The sequence below is a fragment of the Caretta caretta genome, chromosome 7, assembly GCF_965140235.1.
Source record: "Caretta caretta isolate rCarCar2 chromosome 7, rCarCar1.hap1, whole genome shotgun sequence".
Classification (NCBI taxonomy): domain Eukaryota; kingdom Metazoa; phylum Chordata; order Testudines; family Cheloniidae; genus Caretta; species Caretta caretta.
The window spans coordinates 1595138-1613245 of NC_134212.1; the positions used below are offsets into that span (position 1 = coordinate 1595138).

The 18108-nt window shown below is 44.4% G+C and overlaps 1 protein-coding gene across 3 annotated transcripts in view; it reads right to left on the bottom strand.

The window, feature by feature from the left end:
- Nucleotides 1-299: 299 nt before the first annotated feature.
- Nucleotides 300-18108, bottom strand: part of ARIH2 (ariadne RBR E3 ubiquitin protein ligase 2) — a 48198-nt gene continuing 30389 nt past the window's right edge. For all 3 annotated transcript variants that reach the window (XM_048859367.2, XM_048859370.2, XM_048859371.2), the window contains 9 exons: nucleotides 15710-15819; nucleotides 14175-14292; nucleotides 9757-9807; nucleotides 9635-9656; nucleotides 7418-7569; nucleotides 5982-6125; nucleotides 5566-5634; nucleotides 4200-4283; nucleotides 300-3664 (listed from right to left, as the gene is read on the bottom strand). In XM_048859367.2, coding sequence (XP_048715324.1) covers nucleotides 3593-3664; nucleotides 4200-4283; nucleotides 5566-5634; nucleotides 5982-6125; nucleotides 7418-7569; nucleotides 9635-9656; nucleotides 9757-9807; nucleotides 14175-14292; nucleotides 15710-15819 — 822 coding nt within the window. In that variant the 3' untranslated portion in view covers nucleotides 300-3592. The remainder of the gene's footprint in view (nucleotides 3665-4199; nucleotides 4284-5565; nucleotides 5635-5981; nucleotides 6126-7417; nucleotides 7570-9634; nucleotides 9657-9756; nucleotides 9808-14174; nucleotides 14293-15709; nucleotides 15820-18108) is intronic.

Below are 18108 nucleotides of genomic sequence, written 5' to 3' on the forward strand. Positions count from 1 at the left end.
GTATTTTCTCATTTTACAGATGGGAAATGGAGGCAGAGAGACGAAGTGATTTTGCCAAAACGTCACAAAATCAATGGCACAGCCAGGAACAGAATCTCCCAAGTCCCTTAATCCCCAAACCTTCCTCCCTACCAACATTTTAGTACAGCTGTAGCACTCAAATTATGATTTGTGCTGTTGGCTGCTTCATGTGATTCTAACAGTCCATGTCGCACTGCTCGAAACATTTAATTAAAAAAACATTGAAGTATAGGGTTTTCACCTAAAAGCTGATGGAATAAAGACACTGCACACACACCTTTAAAATGATAAATTCACAATTTATTTCAAATAAACCACTCCACCGCTGGGAAGTATTTCAAGGGCATTTTCCTTTGCCCTTTCCCCTCCAATACCTATAAAGAAAGCTAAGAGTGGTGTCAGTTTCTTGGAGAAGACCTCGCCAACAGAACAAGGCAGCCAAGAAACAGCAACACTCTCCATAATACTAAAGCTCCCACAGCAGCAGCTACCTGAAATCCTGGAGAACAATCCAACTGAGCAGATGCAGGTGAGAAAAGGAGTCCCTAGAACAAGTCTCATTTAAAAATAAAGGTCTATTTATCACCTGCTTAAAAAGTCTAAAAGTTTGAATGTGAAATTATAGTACAGAAACCTCCTGCTGTTCCTGTCCCACATTGGTACAGTGAGCAATTCATGTGTGGAGCAGCAGTCATGCAGTTTATATTGTCAGTAGAAAACTTTGAATTGTCTGGGAAGCCTGATGACTGTTAGAGATCTGAGTCAGTCAGTGCATTAGCGTGAGCAAAGCTGAAATAAAGAGTATCAGATGCAAAGATGGAGAGAGAGGGGTCAGGCTGACCTAGGGATAGCAAGTAGCTGCAAAAAGAGGAAGGGACAAACACTGCAAAATTGCGATGTTATTGATGCGGGGGAAAATTTGTATCTTTTTAGAGTTAATAACCTGATCCAACTTCTATTCTCAGACCACCACAATGACTTGAAAGGGGCTGTGTTCACATAACAGAATTTGCCCCTTTATCTTTGATCTCAAGAACACTAATTTCTTTCCTATCAGTCACCCACCTCTCAAACAGCAGCAGCTTATCCTCTTCAGATGCCAGAATGAGCAGGAAATGGGGATCACTCCACAGTTTTAACTGTTCCTATACTACAGCACACAGATATTGCCCTGTTTGGGCTCACACTGCAAAGACACAATCCCGCCTTGTTTTCCCCACAGAGGGTGGAAGCAGGATCTGTTCATGGGAACCAGGAAATTCACAGCCTACTTCCTGGAAGAGTTTTGGAGAAACAAAATAAAGCTGTTGATAAAGCTTGAGTTGTGTGTAATTCCAAAGAGAGAGGTGGCTTTCAAAGCAGTCTGTATTTGTACAGATTTCTAAAGTGCTCATCACCAAGGTGTCTGAGCAGTCTGGACTGCGAGTCGGCTCTCAGGGCCATTTGGCGATTGGTTCTTGCCATCTGATCTACACTGCTCCAGGAATGAGGATGTTAAAACACTTTGTGTTTAAGCAAAATATGCTTATCCTGGTTCAGAGCTGAATGCTTATGTGATGTAAGTGAGCAGGGAGAAGAGGGCACCATCTGGCAGCAAAGCTGAGTATTTAGGATTCGAAAAGATACTGCCCTATACCTCTCTGACAAACAGACCAAATTTCACCTGAATGCAGCTAGCTTAACTAGAACACCAGTTCATATTGTACATTAGTACGTTCCGCTTTACATCTTTAAAGCACTATATACACATTAACTCTGCACAGTGGGGTACACTATACAAACTCTGGCCACATGATTAGTTCATATAATAAGTAACCCTCTCAAACTGATAGCCCTCTCTTTTCGCCCACCTTCACGTGGTTAAAACCTAGCACCCAGAAGTGGGTGCTAGAGTCATATGGTGCATGTCTCTCTTGGAACCAAGAGAGTAGCTCCATAGCACTGTGAGTTTATTTTGTCAAGCAGGAATTAGGAAGACTCCCAGTCAGTCTTTCATCCTGTCAAGTCAAAAAGGGTGAAAACAAGAGTATCCTAGTAAGGAATGTGTCAGGGCAGCATTCCTCATGAAAATGGCATGGAAGGGATTTCACTACTTTCACCCTAGAATTGGGGATTTGCTCGGATCAGGACACTCAACTACTCCATTTTTGCCTAGGTATAGCAGATGCATGCACAAGTCCATGTGTTACACAGGCACCTGTACCTGGTACATCCACCATAGTAAAGTGTTTGCATTTAAGCCACTGGTTTGAAGGGACTCCCTTGTTAAGATGAATTGGGGAGGTCACTTAAAAAAACTGTTTCTATTTTGCATTAAACACACCCAGACAAAAGCTCTGAGAGTCCCGGACAATAATCAGACTGATGATAACGGTCCAGCAGCTTTAATATCAATATACACACGCACATTACCTCCACTGGTCAGCTTTCGGTCTGGCTTGGTGCAGGCTCTGAGAGAGCAGTACAAGGTTAACTCTAGCACTTCTCTCTGAGTGCCTGTCTACATTGCCAAGACGCGTGTCAGGGATCACATTATGCATTACTGTTCCCCCTTGACTTGCAATGGGGTTTAGTCTTGCCTGGGTAAATGAGACCAAAGTAGTTCGATCATGTTATTACACGCCTTGGATGACTGGTCTTTACAAAGCTGTATGCATTGAAGTAACATGGCTTGTTCCGCTCTACCTAACAAGACCAAGCCTATTTAACACCGTTAGAACAACTGTTCTCACAGTCTCCCAAACACCATAGTTTTGGCAGCACAGAAAATCCCTAAAAACAAACTAAAGCAAAAATCCACATGGAAGACCTTAAGTTCACTGAATGCAAAGATCTGAATTACTTCTAGGCATATCTCCTATATTAACCTGATCTCTGCCCTGTAACACCTCCATTTGCTTTGGTTCATGCAGCACAAACTACTGCTGAGAGAAGAGATGCCACACATAATTGTGCTGATATGCAGCCACCATTGATGCTGTAAGGTGCCAACACCGCAGCAGCGACCCTCTAACCTCCAGCCACTTTCCTCGTGCAGCCACAGGCCAGTGCTACAAAGCGCATGTTAGAGGAAAGGGAACTCTAGCTGGGTTATTTCATAACCCTCAGTGCATAAAAGAATTATGGGGCAGAAGCCCATTAAATTTACAAGCAGATTATTAAGGAAGAACACTCCACTGCCAATTTATTTTTAAAAAGGGTTGTGTGTTATTCTAGGGTTTGTTTGTATAATTGTACAACCGTTGAAAATTACATAAATTGTAATGATCTAATACTATTAACAGCCATTCAGAAAAATTCCCTCTCTCAAAAGCCATCTGGGGTAGGAGGAAACATCCCATGAAAGATGTCAATCTGAACTCCAGCCTCTAGCCTGGCAGAAACGAAAAGCAGAAAAATAAAAAACAGAACGGGACTAAGATGGGGCGTTTGCACATGTCTGTTTTGCAAGGGGAGGGGATGGTTTTGTCCTTGGCCGGGTTCTCCCACAGGCAGTGCTCATTTGTCACGATGCAGACACCGTCACCTTGCTTGCTGCTCTCACCCCTGCACCCCATCACCTCCTTCCGCCTTATGTGTCATGGAAGTCTTTAAGCAAGGTCCTCCTCCTCTGTTCTGCTATATGCATCTGATTCTCTAAATCCTGGAACAAAGAACAGCAAGGCAGAACCCCATTAATCTGAACTCCCCAGAGGAAAAGAAAAGGCACTTGTACGGTAGAGCGTGAGGACCATTCACGGCTTCTCAAGCAAATTCAGGACTGCAGGGACCCTTCCGATTTGACGGTGTGTAAAAGGACTGTCCCTCTGAACCCAATTCTCCTTACATTTCCCTTCTTAGAGGGTTTCTGATGCTCCCTCCCACCTCCGAAAAGCAAAAAAACCCCATACACCAGGGTAACTTCCCCTCCAGCAAAGGGCTGAATGCATCTTCCTTCAGAGCCTGTCAGCCCTGGTTCAGTCAGCCAGGAATAAAGTTCTTCCCCACTCCCACCCCCCTCCCTGCCACCCCCAACTAGGAAGCAAGCATCTGCAGGCCAAGGGAACAAAAGGTCAGACTCAAAGCTAATCTGATTGCCCTCATCTGCCTGCCAAGCTTGCCTGGGCCATTTTGTGCAGGTACTAAGCCACCTGTAAGTAAAGGGCTGCCCAGCAGACACAGGGGAACAGATAACTTACCCCTCTGTCATAGCTGTCTGCTCGCTCCACCTTCCAGGAAAGGTTTTCTATTTCAGCTTCCAACTGAGCCTGCTGGTATTCAAACTGATCAACAATACAGACAATTAGAGAAACCAATCTACCCTGAGCAGCTTTATGCCACCAAACTGGTGTGGTGAAAGGAAGCACACACACCTAGGGTCCTTCCTCTCCGCAACAGGTTTGGTGGAGCAAATCTCTGGAACACTTGGGAAAACAATGAGCACTAGAATGTGGCATGTCCAGTGACTTCAAAGTCCTAAGGAAGATGGATTTTTGTACGTTCAACTTTTAATTATTCAAGCATTAGGATACAAGGAGGAAACTGACACCACCAACTGGTGTTTGCAGTCTGGTGAATCTCCATCCCACTTAGGGGCTGGAAACGCAGTTTCTGCCCTGTACACACCTTCATGTAAAACAAGGGCTGAGTACTATGGTGTTACCAAAAGGGAAACTTTACCCCAGAAACCCCGTCTCAAAACCACTTAGTTTAAGTCACGTGTTGGGCCTACCAAAGCGGCCCCCTTGATAGTAAAGCGATGTAAGCAACTGAGCAGCTGGGTTGGTTTATAATTAACGGGGGCTGCAGTCAGACGTGGAAAGAGTAAGGTTCATTTATTTGTCTTGCCCTGACTACAAACTTGGGAAAGAAGGACCAAAACAGAAGTCAGCAAACGTCTAGCTGAAGGTTATGTCTACACTGTGATCAAAGGTGTGTCTGCTGCACAGGTAGACAAACCCCAAGCTAGATTTGATCTCACTATCTCAAATACTAGCAGCAAAGCAAAACTCAAGTCAAACAATAGCATGTAGAGCCTCAGATGTTGGCTTGCCAGCCAGCCAGCCCTAGGGCAGCGTGCCCTGGCTAGCGCTCTACCACTTGCACTGAGGTTTACTTCCTCCTTTTTGATACAGTTTCCTGAAAGGTTAACCTGTTGATGTGACTCTCCCATCTCCCAGGACATAGGAGCCAGTAGTAACCAACTCAGATTCCAGATACATGTGCTTGCTTATGATGTGAATTCTTATGGAGAAAAATTGCTTGACAACTAGTTTGTCATTCACACGGTAGTATTATTCTATAGTAAAGTCTGTAAAAACAGGGACGTCTCTGGAATGACACCCAGCAAGAACTTTGCTATTAAATCTGAGGGGGAGCAGAAGGAGGAGGGTTTTGAGCTGATTATGAAGTTTGAGGATACGTGAGGTTCAACGTCACATATATGTAATTACACGGATTTATTATAAACACACAAACTCTGGGACTGAGGAGACAAATCTAGGTGTCTGCTTAGCTCACTATGCTCCCTAGCTAGATGCCAAGAAGTCTCAGCAAACACCTTACCAATTTCTTCCTGGGGCCAGACTCCATGTAGTAGGCGTATGGATATGTGTACTGCAGGGTGTAACGACACTACAACAGAAGAGGAAAAGAGTTTTAGATCTGGATGTTGTTAGCACAGATTATTTCTATGACTAATATAGGGACACAGGAGTTGCTAGACCAGTCCAGTATAGCAGAGGCCATTACCAGATGCTTCTGAGGAAGGTGCAGGAAACACGTGTTAGGACTAATTATGGAATAACCTGCTCAAAAAGGCATCCTCCTGCTAACCTCAGGCAGTTAGTGTCTGATTCAGGGCATAACATCCCTTACAGATCTAATCTCTGAATTGCCTCCCTCTTCAGTGTGCTACTCAGATGGAAGTGTTTTGGTGTGTAGGCTCTCTCCTGTGGACTGAAAGAGCCAAAAATGCCCACCTTTGCAAGCAGCTTTGCAGCATTCTGCAAGTACTGCCAGTCTATCCATGTTCCCAGGTTGTTCATCACCCTTTCCTGGATCTTCTCCTGAATTCGCTGGTATGTCTGTGCCTCTAACTGCAAGCTTTTATTGTGGTTCTCCCACTGCAAAAGTAGAAGAAAAAGGGCATGAGATCAAAGTGCTGCTACCTACAGATAGACGCTCCAGCAAACAGGAAGTAAGATGGGGCTGGAGTCCGGCAGGATAGCATATGCTGTGGGCAGGACCACAGCAAGGCAGCACCCACTAGTTGCAAGCCCATGGAGGTTACACTGTAAGAGGCAGGTGAGAGCAGGGAGCAAACCCAGCCCCTCTGTAGAAATGCCCTATGGTCACATCAGCATCTTGTGAGCAACTAGAAGGAGTAAAATAATGGGTATTTCCCCACTTAAGAGGTCTCTGCCAAGAGAGTTAGATTAACTTTTAACATGGGCTTACTGAAAACTGACACATCTGCGCTATGAAACATCATTGTAAAACTTGGCCATTTCCCAGAGTCCCTTGATCTGGAAAGCCAAGATTATTAATTTATTATTATTTTAAGACTAGATTAATGCTATGATAAGCAGCTGTTGATATCTGAATGAGGAAACGAGTGCATGCTGACCTCACAGAAAAGTGGCAACCTTGGATCTACAGTGTTTTCTTCTAGAGAAGCTGCATTGGACCTGTACAGTTTGACCAGTCCTATTCATGCCTGCTGCAGGGAAAGAGGAGCTGTGACGGTTAGTGACAGATTCCAAAAGCCTTTCTTTAAACATGTCTTGACATGAAATCCCCTTAAAATTTCATTAAACCCCATGATGGAGTTTTAATTGAAACACCCGAGATTAGTTTCTTCTTGGTCCCTACAAATTCATGCCATAAGGAGCTTTGGAAACTTCCCTGGTCCTGCGAGGAAATGGTTGCAGCGATATTGCATGAGTGCAGGGACTGGACGAGATGATCTCTCAAGGTCCCTTCGAGTCCTATGATTCTAGGATACCTATCTGCCATAGCATAGCAGCATCTTGCAGAGGGACACTATTTTGTATTGTTTGTATCATTGTAGCACCTAGGAGCCCTACTCGTTGATGAGAATCCCATTGTACTAGCTGCTGTGAAAGAACAGAAAAATGCAGGCAATACTGATTTTCTGCAGCATCAGGAAACTTAAGCAATCTCACATGGTTTGCTTCAATGGAGAAGCAAAGTTAACAGCTTGGCTGGGATTTGTTGGGCAGAATTTTGAGTCTGAAGGAACAAAGACAGGACCTAAACTGGGACTCCAGAAGCTACTTCATCTGTACAGAATCCTCTGTGCAGTTTCTTACACCAACATTGCTGGCAATAACCTTTGCACCCGGCAGGGACATTAAAAGGCTACAGCAGCTCTGGCCAAAGAGATGTGTCCTACCCGCTCAAAATAGAACAAGTACTTCTTAAGGGCCTCCCTGGCCTGTGCTTGCTGACTCTGGTTTACAATATCAGGATTCTCTTTGTACCGACTGCATTCGTAGTACTCGCTACCGTGGGTCTTCCAGTCCCCCAGACACATCCAGCAGAAGTCTGCAGAGAACAAGGCACAATCACTGTGATGCATAGAAAAAATGAGTTTCCAGAAACCAAGTTACAGAGAAACAGCCCCTCTGTCTCAGGGGTTTCCTTTAGCCAAGCAGCATGTAAAGTTTATTTGTGCCATTTTGCCCAGGGGGAAAACAGAATACAGCTTGTGGGCCAAATATAACCCCGTCTTGGGGGGTCTATATCTAAATATGGAGATGCAGCTCGTGAGGTAACACTTCCAGCGTGTTAGAGACACTGCTTGGATCCACACGGAGTGCTGGGAACTGGGACACGCAATCTGCGCAGGATCCACACGGAGTGCTGGGAACTGGGACACGCAATCTGCGCAGGATCCACACGGAGTGCTGGGAACTGGGACACGCAATCTGCGCAGGCTGCACCTCAGTTAAAGAAGAGGGCAGCTGCAGTCTTACTAGCTAGTGAGCTGCAGCTCTCTGATTATTGGCAAGTTGCCAGCATGGGTCTCTGATGGATTAGATTTGAAGGATCCTAATCTGATCAAGCAGTGAACAAATCCACACAGACAATCCACTTCCAATTCTCACGGGTGCACAGTGGGTGGTGTTGGTGGCCTGTGATACACAGGTCAGACTAGATGATCTGAGGGTCCCTTCTCGCCTTAAATTGTGTGACTCTAAGACACCTATCCATATCCAGTGGTTTAGGAGATGGCATCAGATGAGAAGTCACTGAGGGCAAGCCTACACTTGAAACGCTGGATTAGCACTACTGTGCTGCTGTAGCACGCAAGTGAAAACACTCCTACGTTGAAGGGAGAGAGCTCTCCCGTCGACCTAGTTAATCCACCTCTGCAAGAGGCGGTAGCTATCACTGGGAGAAGCCCTCCCGCTGACACAGCGCTGTCTACACAAAGGGTTAGGCTGGTATAACTATGTTGCGTGGGGTGTGGATTTCTCACATCCGAGCCCCGTACCTATACAGATACAAGTTGGTAGCGTAGTCCCGGCTTGAGGGAGAGGACGTAGGTAAAAGAGCCAAGGAGAAAAAGTAGAGCAACAACTAAACCCACAAAACAGACCTGCCTGGTTTTAGAGGTGGGATACTTGTAGTGTTCTGTCAGGAAGGAGAAAAGATGGGGGTTAAACAGTTGCTGTACAAATTGCTTCTGAAAGGCTTACCTTTCCCATTCAGTTTGGTTGAAATCTGCTAATTCCACCGAAGGGGTAGCCTGCTCTCTTTCCAGTTTCAATCACTGTGGTATCTAGGAACTTGTTGCTCACCTACTCCTGATACCACAGCATCCCACCAAGTCACTACCATTCCTGCTGATCTTCTAGCAGCAAAGGAAGTGAACTGGGATGGGTAGATTTTAAATGTTTTCTGAGGGGGGTTATCTTCCTTAGCCTCCCTACTGGCTGATAGCTGCAACATGGGAGCCCCAGCAGCAGGTAGTCTCACCTACTTCTTTGGGATAAGAGAAATTTACCATCCCACAAAAACCATTTGCTCTGCATTCCTGATATTTTACAGGGCTTTGATAAGGGTTGAAGACAACCAGGCTGCTTCTTGCTTGGGAATGGACTGAGGAGCAATCTAGCGGATAAGGTTATAGAGATCAACAACAGACCTACACTTGCTTTTTTGGTTTGGTCTATGTAGGGGCTAATTCTGTCCATCAGTGAACATAAAGACTAAGGCTAATTTGACATAAAGGCTCAGAGTTCCATTACAATGCAAGTGGTTTCACCTGGTGGTACAGAAATCCATGTACAAAACAAGAACTACATCAGGAAACCTTTTAAACACCAGAGCACATTTCTGAGGAGCATCAATCTTATGACAGAAAGGGAGCTGAAGACCTTTTTACAGCGTTAAATCTAAATGCCACCGAAGCATCAGAAACCAGTTAAAAACATAGAAAGTGAAACAACAACCCTCTATCACCAAGTCAGATGTGTAATTAGAATCCTCTTCATATTTGTACTGGGAGAAATGGTTAACTGGCTATTTAGGACTACAAAATTGACTACCGGGGTAATAAAGGAATATTCCGCTTCCCCAACAGATTTCAGATACTGCTACTTACCGTGCTTGCATTTAGAGCATTGCTGAAAAAGAAGGAAAGACGAGACATTAGCAATCTGCAAAAGGACAGAAAGGTTTCAGCTAAAGACAAGGAAGATCTGAAGTATTCAGGGGATTGCTCACCATGTGATTGCAGCCTCCATTCTTTTCAATACAGATATTGCACTTGGGACACTGGGAAAAACAAAAGCATTAATTAGATCCAGCTGGTCTGTAATATTCCTTAAGAACATAATGCCAGCTCCATTATTCCACATATGCTATTCCTGTCAAACCCATTTTAAAATGGGATGAAGGGGGGATGGATGGATGGCTCAGGGCATCAACAACAGATCAGTGGTTTGAGATAACAGTTCCAAGGAATAAGGTCATTATTCTTAGCGTTACCACTTGTGAACCAAAGTTCAGTCTCAATAGTTACCATTAACAGGCTGGTCAGGTTTAGCAATTCAACCAGTTTACATAGAAAGACAGTACTGGCCATAGTGACTCAGACCACAGGACCATCTAGCTTTGTATGCTGCCTTCAGTAGTAGCCGATTGGTAACTGCTTCAGAGGAAGTACAAAGCCATCATACACCTGCCTGACTACACAGTGCTTTACCTAGGTTTCTTTGTTCCACAGGTAATCAGTTGATATTCTGCACAATTTGACTGCTATTATATTTTCGTGGTTTGCATAGCTATAGGAAGTCATCCAGCTTTGCCAATTTGAATCTGAAGACACCAAATCATATCACAGTCCAGAATTGCCATGACCAGTCTGGATATATTGGGGTCTCTGACCTAGAAACTAAGGACACTGAATTCATAACCATTTCCCTGAACCATAAAGTTCTAAATTAAATCCAGCTACAATGAATTCCAAAGGTTCACCTCACGCTGCATAAATAGCTCCTTTTCTTGAGTCTAAATCTGTTGCCTTTAAATTAATCACGTGCTCAGAAAACCTAAGTTATGGACAAAGACCTTTAAGTCATGGAGTCCCTTTGGCTCCCCCAGCCAGAACAGTACTAGGCCTTACAATAGGCATATTCCTTTTCACACTGCCCTGCATAGCTATGCAGACTTAAACTGCATCCCCCACTTCAGGCTAGATAACCCTACGACTTTTGCTTATAACGCCTCATCCTACAAATGGAAACTGACGCTCTAGAGCTTTTCATTCTCCGAAATCCATGGCTAGAACCAAAGCTATACACTGTTACAAATGGGGATGGGCTATATTATCTACCCTTCGTGTATCCAAGCATTCTCCTTTAAAAAAAAAAATTTAACTGCAGCTGTACACCAGACAAGTGCTTGAGCCAACCACCGTGCTGCTTCTCTGCCATTAGAGGGCAACATACCCAGCTGCAGATTAATGCTTGCAATGAATTTAGCAGAATGAAGACTAGGGTATAGAGGGAGCACTTCAGTAACCAGCTCTACACACAGGTGGGTTTCCCAGTTTAAAGTGTATTTGCAGTAATAGAGTCAGCCATAGAATCACAGAAATGTAGGACTGGAAGGGACCTCAACAGGTCGTCGAGTCCAGTCCTCTGTGCTGAGGCAGGACTAAGTATTATCCAGAATCTAGAGCATCCCTGGCAGGTGTTTATCTAACCTGTTCTTAAAAACCTCCATGACAGACATTTCACAACCTCTCTTGGTATTTTTTTCCAGTGCTTAACCACCCTGACAGTTAGGAAGTTTTTCCTAATGTCTAACCTAAATCTCCCTTGCTGCAATTTAAGCCTACTGCTTCTTGTCCTGCCCTCAGTGGAAAAGGAGAACAATTTATCACCCATCTCTTTACAAGGTTTTACAAACTTGAAGAGTTATCCAGTCCCCTCTCAGTCTTCTCCAGACTAAACAAACCCAATTTTTTTCAATCTTCCCTCATAGGTCATGTTTTCTAGACCTTTAATCATTTTTATTGCTCTTCTCTGGACTTTCTCCAGTTTGTTCACATCTTTCCCGAAGTGTGGTGCCCAGAACTGGACACAATACTCCAATTGAAGCCTTATGAGTACCGTGTAGAGTGGAATAATTACTTCTTGTGTCTTACTCACAACACTCCTGCTAATACATCCCAGAATGATGTGATCCATTGAAACCCCACAAATCCTTTTCCGCAGTACTTGTTCCTAGGCAGTCATTTCCCGTTTTATATTTCTGCAATTGATTATTCCTTCCTAAGTCCAGTACTTTGCATTTGTCCTTATTGAATTTCATCTTTATTTCAATCCATTTCTTCAGTTTGTCAAGAACATTTTGAATTCTAATCCTGTCATCCAAAGTGCTTGCAACCTACCAGCTTGGCATCATCCGCAAGCTTTATAAGTGTACTCTCTATGCCAGTCTCCAAATCATTGATGAAGATATTGAATAGAACCGGACCCAGGACAGATCCCTTTAGGGCCCCACTTGATATGCCCTTCATGCTTGACTGTGTGAACCACTGATAACTACTCTTTGAGTACAGCTTTCTAACCAGTTGTGAACCCACCTTACAGGAGGTTCATCTCGGGTATATTTCCCTAGTGTACTTAAGCGAACGTCATGTGAGATAGTATCAAAAGCCTTATTAAAGTCAAGATATATCACCTCTACTGCTTCCCCCTCACCCCTCCACCAGGCTTATTATCCTATCAAAGAAGGATTTTAGGTTGGTTTGACATATGTTGTGACAAATCCATTCTGACTGTTACTTATCAACTTATCTTCTAGCTACTTATAAAATGATTGTTCCAGTATTTGCTCCATTCCGTTTCTTGGTACCAAAGTTAAGCTGACTGGTCTACAATTTCCTGGGTTGTCCTTATTCCCCTTTTTATGGATAGGTACTATATTTGCCCATTTCCAGTCCTCTGGGATCTCTCCCACTCTCTCCATGAGTTCTCAAAGATAAGTGCTAATGGCTCAGAGATCTCTTCAGCCAGTTCCCAAAGTATTCTAGAATGTATTTTGTCAGGCCCTGCCAACTTGAAGACATCCAACTTGTCTAAGCTGTGTGTCCACTAGCACTTTTGTCGGGATAAGTTTCACTGACAAAAGAGCTCTCTCCCACCGGCATGGAGTGGCTACAAAGGAGACCTTACAGCGATGCCGCTGCAGTGGTACAGCTGTGCCACTGTAAGATCTGTACTGTAGACATAGCCTAAGTAATTTTTAACTTGTTCTTTCCCAAATCAGCCTCAGATCCTACCTCATTTACACCGATGTTCACTAGCTTAGTCATCCTATCACTGCTAACCTTTCTGGTGAAAACTGAAACAAAATAGGCAATTAACACTTCAGCCATTGCTGCATTTTCTGTTATGGTCTTTCCTTCCTCATTGAGTAATGGGACCTACCTTGTCCTTGGTCTTGCTTCTAATGTGTTTGTAAAATGTTTTCTTGTTACCCTTCATGTCCCTAGCTATTTTAATTTCACTTTGTGCCTTGGCCTTTCTAATTTTGTCCCTACACGCTTGTGTTTTTTTTTATACTCATTCTTCGTAATTTGACCTAGTTTCTACTTTCTGTAGAACTCTTTTTTTGAATTTCACGTAATTGAAGATCTCCTGGCTAAGACAGGGTGGGGCCTCTTACCAGACTTCCTTTCTTTCCTACGCATTAGGGTAGTTTGCTCTTGTGCCCTTAATAGTGTCTCTCTAAAATAACTGCCAACTCTCCTGAACCCTGGTTTTGCTTACACTTGCTTCCCACAGGATATTACCTACCTGTTTGCTAAAGTTCGCCTCCTTGAAGTTCATTGTCTTTATTCTGCTGTTTTCCCTCTTACCATTCCCTTAGACTCATGATCGCTATCATTTCATGATCACTTTTATCCAAGCTACCTTCCACCTTCAAATTCTCAACCAGTTCCTCCCTGTTTGTTAGAATCAGATCTCCCCTAGTCACTTCCTCTACCTTCTGTAATAATTTGTCTGCAATATATTTCAAGAATTTGTTGGATAATTTGTCCCCTGTATTATTTTCATCAACAGATGTGTAGGTACTTGAAATCCCCCATCACTACTGAGTCCTGAGCTACAGATGATTTTGTTAAGTTGTTTAAAAAAAAGCCTCACCCACCTCTTCTTCCAAGTTAGGCAGTCCATAGTAGATCCCTACCATGACATCACCCTTGGGTTTTTATTCCTTTTATCCTCAAATATTTCAACCTCAGTTCAATTGTATATATCTGATAGACACAGCAACACCTCTTCCCTTTTTTCCTTGCCTGTCCTTCCTGAACAAGCAGTATCCTTCTATATCAGTATTCCAGTCATGTGAATTATCCCACCAAATCTCCGTGATGCCAATGATGTTGTAATTGTGATTATTCAGTAATATTTCTAGTTCTTCCTGTTTATTCCCCATACTTCTTGCATTAGTGTATAGATATTTGTTCATTAGATTTCAAGGTATTCAAGATCTTTGCACCAAAACCCCAAGTGGGAATTTACTAACATAAAAAAAGCAGCATAAAATGCTAAACATGCACAGAATTGCTCCCCTCTTCTCATCAGGGACTAGAAGCTTGAAAGGAATGTTGAGGCACTCTCCCTTACATCTTTAGTGTGAGCACTGATGTAGTTGGCTGTTTCAGAGTCATCTGCACACTTGGTGAGCCATTTCCGGATGGTGGCACAGTCTGTGGGAGCGTGGTACATCTGCCGACACTTGAAACTTAACAGGAAGAGAAAGAAATTCCAGTGTTCAGGAGAGTTAATACATTGTGTTAATAACCAAGAAGTCAATCTTTCCTTACGACCAGGATCTGGATGGGAAACAGGTGCAAGGAAACAAGCAGTTCATTCCTAAATACCACAATAAGAGGGCCTGTGTTCAACCTTTAGAACTCCTGCGAGGTCATTCTGGGAAGGATCATTTCCTTCTCCTGAAACTCTAACATATCATAGAATATCAGGGTTGGAAGAGACCTCAGGAGGTCATCTACTCAAAGCAGGACCAATCCCCAATTTTTGCCCCAGATCCCTAAATGGCCCCTCAAGGACTGAACTCACAACCCTGGGTTTAGCAGGCCAATGCTCAAACCACTGAGCTATCCCTCCCCCCTCACTACCTCTCTTCTGAATGGCAGTGACTACAGGGCTCCCTCTCAGACAAGTGAGCATCTGGCTGCCTGATGAGCCACCATCATCTTTTCCCTGGAGCCCCAGCATCACTTTTAAGAAAACGGGAGCAAGCCTATGTCATCCCAGATAAATTCCAAATAGGCTTCTGTTCAGGGTTAATTGCATGAAACTACTGGGAGGCTTGGTTACTAACCCATGTATATTACTGTCCCTGGGACACTCAAGATGCAGCTAGACCTTTTGAGTAGGGGGTGTCAGAAGATACTCCAGCAGCAACCCTTTCAATGTTACTCCCACTTCTGTTACTCCTCTCGTGGACATTGCAAGCCAGGAAAGCACCATTAGCTTTCCTATCCTGTGGAAGTTTATTCTTATGCTGGAGAGGACCTCACACACATAGAAGTTTAAAGATACAGTATTCTAGACTTCACATACAGAAATCAACTGACATCTTATCTGAATGGTACGCTCTGTTTCTATGCAAGTTTAGGAGCACTCACACCATGGAAGCCTGTGTGTGTAGTTAGGATATCGGAGTCCCTTGGCTTTGTGGTTCTCTGGATACTGGGAATGCACTAGAGACTCCGGGAACAGGAACGCTCAGAAATAAATATACAAACACAGGAAGCAGACAGGCCCCAGCAGTAGCAGTCATTAAGGCTTTGTACCCAAAATCACTCACCAATGCTTGTACCATAATTGGTAGATAATCCAAGCTACAGACGAAACTAGACGAGACTTGTTTTCCTTGATTACTAAGGGCCCAATTTTCAGAGGCGCTCAGAACCCACAGCTTCCATTGAGTTCAGCAAGAACTGACCACCACTGAAAGGCAGGCCCCAGCCTACACCCTTATTACACAGATGGCTCAAGTTACAAACAACCCTAGTAATGCAGTTGTAATGCTTCGACACACTAGACCTGTTCTCAAATGAAGTGACCTTAAGGAGAGCATATGCCTGTGCCACATGCTTTCCTCATGGCCTTTAAGCCGTTGACTTCCTTACCAGAAAACTTCGTTGCATCGATTGCACTGCACTCGCCGAGCTTTGGGCTCCTGAACCTGTATGACCATGGGGCAGTCTGCACCGGGACACAGCTGCAGCTGGTAATGGCTCTGCAAATACACCGAGTGGCAAGGTTAGCAATAGGCATGGGAGAATATTGATCTCCATTCTTAGTGAGTAAAAGTCCCGCCTTTTGTTAATGTGAATCCATAGTTCTTAGATCTGGAGAAGTCAATGGAAAGAGCCACCAGAAGATGTCCAACAGTGGGCAATCAATTTCTTCTACATGCAGAGGAGGTTAATTAGTTAAGTGCTTGTCCCAACAAAAGATTTGGAGGCTTTATATTTTGCATTTGTTCAAAGTTGAGGTTGCACTGGTTAGTCATGAAATGAGGAAATTCAAGATCCCATCCATAACGTCAGGAGACCATGATGAGAAACTCCAGACAGATCTTGAATCTCACTCTACTTGAACTCCTTCCCCCACACCTCATATTCTACCCCCTTGCTGCCCCAGGGCACAGACTCCGCTACTCAATTATGGCTAGTCTGTCCCCTCCCTGTGACTCCCTACAGTTGCTGGGGAAAGGGTGTCATTTGCCCACACGGCACCAGGCATCTAGAGCACTTCTTTCTCCGTCCAAGTCACTGAGTTACTTCCTCTAAATCTTGCCTTAAACATTCTTGTTCTCTCTAGCTTAGATGTGACTCATGAAGCTTTGCAGAGCGAAGGCACGTACAAAGAATGCTGTATAATAGTGACCTCAGATGCATCAGGATGAGGGGCAAGTCTGTAGCTACCTAAAAATATTTCTTGGTCTTGCACCAATATTTACCATTCAGCTTAAGTTCTCCACTCTAACACTAGAGCACTTGGCTTCAAGATATGGGCCAAGCACCAGCTGGAGTCACTGGGATGACATTAGAGCAAGATTTACTCTGGCAAATCATGTGAGAACTCGGACAGTGAGCCCTGCACCACAACACAAGCCACAGACAACATGCCTGGCAGCTACAATCCTGCAGCTGCTACTGCATCTCTAGCCCCTGAACTCTCTAGAGAGGCATCATCAAGAAGCCCAGACATCAAGATCAATATTTTACAAGTCACTAGTGATTTTGGGTGCCCAGCTAGGGTGGGACACTTTACACCAACATTTCTCAAATGTGGCCACCAGGGGCTTTTCTTGGAGCCACAGCCTCCTGTGCTGTGACTGGGGGTGGGGAGGAGCAAAGCAGAGGCCCCTCCCACTCCCTGGTGCTCCTGGATGCACCATCTTTGTGATGGTTCCTGGGGCTGCGAGCAGGAGTTGGGTACTGCCCCCCTCTGGAAACACCATGGGCACAATGCGGGAGGACCAGGCAGCCAGTGAATTCCCCATCTTCCGAGAGGCAGCGGGGCTCAGGCTTTGGACTTCGGCCCTGGGGTGGCAGGGCTTCAGGCTCCAGTCCTGGGCTCCGGCTACGCGGTGGTGGGCCCCAGGTTCCAGCTGCATGGCTTCGGGCTCTGTCCTCTAGCCACAGATCCCCACTGCCTCCCCGGCCACCCACCTCTCTACTCCCATCACCCTGGCCCCTTCTGCCTCCCCTGACCTCCCATCCCGGGCTTAATTTGTCCCCAGACTTGCCAGGGCTGAGTAATTCTGCTGTGAAAAACAATACTTGTATGTTTGTGTCATAAATATAAAGGGAAGGGTAACCACCTTTCTGTATACAGAACTATAAAATCCCTCCTGGCCAGAGACAAAACCCTTTCACCTGTAAAGGGTTAAGAAGCTAAGATAACCTTGCTGGCACCTGACCAAAATGACCAATGAGGAGACAAGTTACTTTCAAAGCTGGGGGACGACGACAAAGGTTCTGTCTGTGTGTGTGAGATGCTTTTGCTGGGACCAGAGTAGGAATGCAGGCCAGAACTCCTGTAAAAAGTCAGTAAGCAATCTTGCTAGAAATGCGTTAGATTCTGTTTTGTTTAAATGGCTGATAAAATAAGCTGTGCTGAATGGAATGTATATTCCTGTTTTTGTGTCTTTTTGTAACTTAAAGTTTTGCCTAGAGGGATTCTCTATGTTTTGAATCTGATTACCCTGTAAGGTATTTCCCTTCCTGATTTTACAGAGGTTTTTCTTTTACTTTTTCTTTAATTAAAATTCTCTTTTAAGAACCTGATTGCCTTTCATTGTTCTTAAGATCCAAGGGTTTGGGTCTGTGTTCACCTGTACAAATTGGTGAGGATTTTTATCAAGCCTTCCCCAGGAAAGGGGGTGTAGGGCTTGGGGGGATATTTTTTGGGGGAAGATGTCTCCAAGTGGGCTCTTTCCCGGTTCTTTTTTTTAACATGCTTGGTGGTGGCAGCATAAGGTCCAAGGACAAAAAGGTAAAAAAGTTTGTACCTTGAG